Source organism: Engraulis encrasicolus, chromosome 21 (genome assembly GCF_034702125.1).
Source record: "Engraulis encrasicolus isolate BLACKSEA-1 chromosome 21, IST_EnEncr_1.0, whole genome shotgun sequence".
Taxonomy (NCBI): Eukaryota; Metazoa; Chordata; class Actinopteri; order Clupeiformes; family Engraulidae; genus Engraulis; species Engraulis encrasicolus.
The window spans coordinates 26,802,175-26,809,054 of NC_085877.1; the positions used below are offsets into that span (position 1 = coordinate 26,802,175).

A 6,880-nucleotide genomic window follows, 5' to 3' on the forward strand; every position below is an offset into this window, starting at 1 on the left:
TGCTCACACTCAAAATGAGATCTTATAATGTCTTTGTTTTTCAAATCAGGGGTGCAGTTTTTGAAAGTATAGTTGCTAACTACATTAGCTACCTTGTTGGTTGCAATGCAATTTCCCATTGGCAACTATAAGATGCTAACTGGCTAACAATTACATTTTCGAGAAACACAGCCTTTCTTTGGACCACATTCTTTGGTGCTGCTGAGATAGGGAGAACAGACTGAAATAAAAAAAATAAATGCTCTGGAACATCCAATGTAATATTTCTTAGAACTTTATTTCCAGTATGTATGTTGCCTATTCACAAATACAACATTTTTAAAATGAATATCATATCACCATCAGTGACATTAAGTATTCCTTGTGACTTGGAGATGTACACTTCATACATTAATAGGTGGATATTCTTCATGTAAATCCGCCATTTTTAATTACGAGTCAAAGACATTTTGGCTTCAAACCCTTTGCTTATTTACTGAGTAAATATTCATGAAAAAGATACAATTAACTGCAGACTGAACTACTCACCTGCTCTGCCAGAGCTGCTTGGATGGCTGGGTCCTCCATGTTGACAGGGGAGTCCATCTTTATAGCAATTCTCACCACCTGGGACCTTGGGGCTACAGAGGAAGGGTGTTATCTCTCTCTCTCTCTCTCTCTCTCTCTCTCTCTCTCTCTCTCTCTCTCTCTCTCTCTGTCTCTCTCTCTCTCTCTCTCTCTCTCTCTCTCTCTCTCACACACACACACCCCTAAATATTTTGTGGGGCCCTCCTTGACTTCCATTTATTTTCATCCTAGAAATAGCTAAAAGACATGCTAAACTGTGCCCAAACAAAAACAATCCCTAACCTTAACCTATTAGTGAGGAAATGTTTTTACACTTTCACTTTTACCAGTAACAAAAAAACTCAAAACATGTTGGGTCCAGGATTTGGGCCCCACTTTGTTGGTGTGCAGTCAAAATGTCACATCCATTTTATGCATTCTGCCAGACTCACCACCGTTACAGATGAAGGTCTTCTTTTCTGAGCACAAGCTGTCAACCCATCCACCGTCCTGGTAGTACGCACAGTTCTCCTTGCCTGTTGGAATGCTGGGACGCTCCGGTTGCCAAGCACGGAATGTGGCTGGGTTCTGATCTGACCACTCCCAGTAGCCTCTATAGAGACCAATCCATATCCTCCATCCAAGACTGAGCTGCGTCAATACTAAATAATCTGCCGAATTCCTGGCAATGGCCAGGTCGGTGTAATGGTGACGGCAGTAACTCTGTGCATCAGACCAGGATTTTAGCTCTGTGATGTAGACATACTTGTTGTCTTCCACAACATGTGCTTCTGATAAAGGGGAAAAGACATCCAAACAAAATAAGTCAAATACAAAGCATGTATGCTTATGAACTTAAGATTTTAGGTATCCTCTACAGCAGGGGTGTCAAACTCAGGCCCGGGGGCCAAATCTAGCCCGCGGAGCCATTTTGTTCAGCCCGCGAGATCATTTCAAATGTGTATTACACTTGGCCCTTATACCGTACATCATTAATGTACTGTATAGCGTAACAAGACTTGAACATGACATTTGGTGTGTCACGGGATGTGCAGACACATCTGAACTATAATATACAGTATGATGGGAAAGAGTGTGTGAAACTATGAGTATGAAGTGCATATACGCACAATTTTAGTCTTAAAAAAAACCCAAAATATCCCGGCCCACGACTTCATTATAGATTGTGATTTTGGCCCTCAGTCAATTTGAGTTTGACACCCCTGCTCTACAGTAAATATTAGCCTGGCTCTCACCAGACCTGTGTAGTTCTGCACAGCTCCGCAAGCTCTACTCAGTGGTCTGGGAGAGCTGCACGTTGAATTAGTTTTGATGCCATGAGGGCAAGCACTTGCCTGTGCTTGTTGACAATAAATTCCTTCAAAACATTTCTCTGATCATCTTGTAAAGAATGAATATGTGGTAGAGTCTACAATGATGTTGATGCACGACTCCTCTACGCAAACTTACATTGTTATCTGAAATAACAATCACTTTGTAAAGTTCCAGGACGAAGCTTTCCAAATGTTGCTGTTGACCAGGCCTGTAATATATTGGGGTGATAACCACAAGGGGGCACTAGGGGTTAATTTACTTAGGGGTCAGAGAAGAAGTTTGACCCACTGTGAAGCGAATGACCAGTGTGCAAACTGCAACTCCCGGTTCCTAGCCTTATTTCTTCAAGTTATTACAAGGCCTGTGAGTGGAGCTGACCTTGGTGAAGCTGTGCAGAACTATAGTAATTTCACACCTGGTCCTTTTCAGCCATTTAAGTGAACTCAGACCTGTGCCTCAGCATTTTCTGTGCATATGTGAACGCTTCAAAGTGTACCAGACCCCTTGGAAGTCCTTTTGCTGTCCGTTCACTTTTTGGTCCACTTAAAGAGGACTGAGTTCGGTTCACTTAAAGGGGACCAGGTGAGAAAATGCTGCTGGACACAGACCTATTTGCTAGATACGAGCATTGATGCCCAACCCATGATGAATGAAAACAGTGAATGATCTACTGTATTAACACTGTGCAAAGATGATAATACTAATTACTTGTTTACAGGATCATCTAGGATTCTCATCGGGGTGTCGACCAGGGCGAAAATCAATGTAGTACCCCAACTGGCTGTACCCCAAATTTGACTGAAGTTTTGCATGGTAATGCACTTGGAAAATACCATGACTCACCATCATAGCACACAAATCTGCTACGGGCATTGCAAGGAAGGTCGCTAACTTCTCCCTGATACATTGTTGCACAAGACTCGCCATGTTGGTTGTTGGGTTCTCCCTCCCTCCAGATTATGTAGCCGGTTTCCTCCAAACTCAGGCCATGAAGGGACCACTTCCAGCTGTTCACATCATCATACAACCCTATCCAAATGCTGCCACTGTAACCTAATTGTTGTACGTATTCTTTGAATCTTGTGTGGTCCTCTTGGCTTGTGATGGTGACCAGGTCACTCCGATATGTTTTCCTGCAGTAGTTTTGGGCCTCGGTCCAGCTGAGAATAGCTGACTCAAACTGATATTGAGCAGGCCCACAGTGGACAGAGGAGAACACACCTGTTGACGAACCACCCATGATGAGTGTGATATGGCAATGCGCACACACGCACACGCATGCAGGCACGCACGCACGCACGCACGCACGCACGCACGCAGGCACACACACACACACACACACACACACACACACACACACACACACACACACACACACACACACACACACACACACACACACACACACACACACACGTGTAACATATTCCTTCCAACTAGCAGAGTTTGGTGCCAGAACATTAGTAAACTTCCCTCCTGAATCCTCATAAAGATACGGCAGTGCTGAGTTATAGGTCTGGACCTTTAGCTCAGCAGTATCATGTGTCTACCATGCTGAACTGGAGGGGGAACTGGTAGATTGCAGGATTCAAGCACCATATCGCAAACTAGCGCAATATCATAGATATTAAAGGAGCACTCCTGCCAATTTCAATATGCTGTTGTATTGCTCACACTACCCTTGAATCGTAACAGAGGCCTACTCCAAATATTTTCCCAAAAGATATCGCTGTTTGGTAGTTGTCTGCTGATGTTGTCTTTTTGGATGTTTATAGGAAAAAATTTAAATATTTTTTGAAATGCAAACAAACACCTGCCCCCATTACAATGTCCAGGATCTCGGGAAAGGCTGGGAAAAAAACAGTCTCAGGTACTGACAAGTCCAGGGTAGTGTGAGCAATACAATTGCATGTTGAAATTGGCTGGAGTTATCATTTAACACTAAATTCCGCTTTGACCACTCCTTTGTATTTGAATGAATGCCTCAAGTCAGATCACTGCCATTTTTAGGCGGTATACTGCCCTACCATTTCAGAACTCAGTATCTTGAAAATGGTCGAAAATGAGTTTAGACTGGAAATCGGCTTAAAAATACATTATTTTTCTTGTGTTAAATTTTTTTGGTCCAACTTTGTCCTGTTTCAGATCAAAACGATTATACGGCGTTTTTTTGTTTTTAGAGGTTACGTTGTACTAGCCAAGAAACATAGTATATCACGCAATATACTGCACTTCTCCATTGAAACCGTGGTTTTGACAGTTATACCACAACAGAACGCAGTATATTGATTTTTCAGCTAAAAAGTAATGAGAATGTTGTTTTTTTGTTTTTTTCTTGCGTGCATAAATTTCCACCATAAAAAAGTATTATATGGAAGTGTCATCACCACTTTACCTCCAACACAGTTGTGTGGCCAGAAAGGAAACTTTAAAGCCTTTTTTCTCAGTTTACCAGTACGGAATTATACTGCGTTCTGAAATTGTAGGGCAGTATACTGCTGCCAGCAATCAGTGACAATGCGATACACCCATTATCCTTTAGTGTCACGCGAACGTTTTTCATTCGAGGGGCCACTTCCAATTCATCTGAGGCCCCTAAAAGTCCTCCAAGGGCTGTACTATGAACACAAACCAGGATTTCCACCTGCACTTTAGGCCTATATTGAAGGCAGCCACCTCTAAAACAGACCAAACCTTCTCTAGGTCCCTGAATATAACTTAATTGTGTTGAAAATGAATTTTTTTTAAGATTCCATCACACAATATGTCATATTTTATGTGAAGCTGCAAAGCATTAAAATTACATACATAAAACGGCCTCAAGGGCCACCAGCGGCCCTCGAGACATAGGTTCCCCATCCCTGCTTTAGGTGGTGGTCACATCTATGAAAAATATCAATATACCAGGGTTAGACCCCGCCAAAAGTCTGAGCCTCTAATTGCTCACACTATCTATGCCACAGGATGACCTAGGTTACGCGCACACACACACACACACACACACACACACACACACACACACACACACACACACACACACACACACACACACACACACACACACACACATTTAGAAAATACGTATAAGCACACACACCGTCATGTCGACTCACCTGAAAAAAAGAGCAGCAGAGCAATAGTAGGTGCCATCACTGACCAGCAAAGTCACACCAGTAGACCCTGTAATGCCAGTAAGAAGATACTTTACAACAGTGGATCTCAAACTTTTCCCATCATTCCCCCCTTTGGATGGTCTGAATGCTTCCGAGCCCCCACAAGCAACAGCAGTACTTGCGCAGACTGATTTTACAATCGCTGCGCTGCGCAGAATCAAAGGAAAGGTGACTGGTGAGATTTTAAAAAAGAGGGACGTGTGTTAATTTCCTATGCTATTAAATTGATGACAATTTATAATATAATGTTGGTGAGGGATTACAATGTATTGCTTATTGGAGAGACAACCCCCCCAAAATCAGATGTCACAGGCCCCGCCAGGGGGGCTTGCGCCCCACTTTGAGAAACACTGCTCTACAACAAAGTTGTGTTGCCAAAAAGTAAAAACTGGCCACTAATGTAATCCAACCAGCCCCGAACTGTGTGTGTGTGTGTGTGTGTGTGTGTGTGTGTGTGTGTGTGTGTGTGTGTGTGTGTGTGTGTGTGTGTGTGTGTGTGTGTGTGTGTGTGTTTATTAATTTATTACTTCTACAGTATTATAACTTTTAACATCTTTCCTTTTGGAATTGCTACCTATAAACTACAGTGCCATGAGAAAGTTTGGGCACCCTTTTAGGAAAATCACTACATTTGTTTATTTCTCGTTGAGTAATGTAAGTAGCAACTTCATTTTATCTTATGTGAAACTTGAGGAAAAGAGAAACATTTCAGCAGTGGGAGAATTTTAATAGGTGTAAGAGAAACAATTTAATGTGGATTTAAACAAAAATAGGCATGTGCATAAATATGGGCACCCCAAAGAGGTTACTCCATTAATAGGAAGCAGAGTTCACCTTTGCAACACAAACTGGTTTTAATGACTTTGGAATCCCTTCAGTCACTAAGACAGTGATTGGTCATTACAATGTTATTTATCATACATAATAGCAGACTAGGCTTGTCCTAAGTTCTGTCTTGAAGAGTGGCAATATAGTAGGCTCTGAAAAACTCTTTGCAGACTTCAAACAAAGCTAATTCACTACTATGAATAACGAGAAAGGTACACAAAGTAATCTTGAAGTCTTGGACAATGTTTCTCCACAGCCAGAAATGGAAATCCATTTGAGTGGAAAGCATGGAAAGCCACAGGAATGGTCGTCGTGAAAGGAAAATGTAGTTTGTTGAAAAAAAAGGAACAAGGACGGTACGAATGGTGACAGGCTCACTACAGAACACCTCCATAGAACTACAAGACCATAGCTGCTGATAGTGCAGACTTAGACATGGGTCCTTCCGCGTACACTTTCCACAAGGCAAAAGGTCATCAGATGGGTGATGCATAAAAAGGCTTTCCTGTGTATCCATCAGAAATAAGTTGCTAAACCTATGCAGAAAGCTTATCTGGACAAGCTAAAAGTATTTAGGGTAATCATACTGTGGTCAGATGAGACTGAGCTACAGTTATTTCACCTTAACAAAGGGAGGTGGACATGGCAAAAAATGCACAAAATGACATCTGGCCTAAAGTATACAATACTACTACTACTCTGAAAACTGCAAACTGAGAAAACTTCAAAGTTTCAAAATGGAGTTACTGCAGGAATTACTGCGTTCTTGGCTAGTATTACCAAAGAAACTCGACAGAAGAACAATCTCTTGAGGGGGAAATGCATTGGCCACGGTGTAGTACGGGGGCGTTGCCTGAGGACACGAGTGGATGGAAAATTAACTCCCTTGCGCATGGTCCTTGGTCAGTGGGTGCGATGGATACAATCCCCGTACTCCCTTGCGCATGGTCAGTGGGGGCGACACCATGATGGATCATTTGTGGACAAATTAACTGCAG

The 6,880-nt window shown here is 42.4% G+C and overlaps 1 protein-coding gene across 1 annotated transcript in view; it reads right to left on the bottom strand.

Annotated features, from left to right (window-relative positions):
• Window positions 1–2,813, bottom strand: part of LOC134436887 (C-type lectin domain family 17, member A-like) — a 3,209-nt gene extending 396 nt beyond the window's left edge. Inside the window, exons 1-3 of the mRNA XM_063186209.1 lie at window positions 2,725–2,813; window positions 999–1,337; window positions 529–620 (exon numbers count right to left, since the gene is read on the bottom strand). Coding sequence (XP_063042279.1) covers window positions 529–620; window positions 999–1,337; window positions 2,725–2,788 — 495 coding nt within the window. The 5' untranslated portion in view covers window positions 2,789–2,813. The remainder of the gene's footprint in view (window positions 1–528; window positions 621–998; window positions 1,338–2,724) is intronic.
• Between the last annotated feature and the right edge of the window lie 4,067 nt (window positions 2,814–6,880).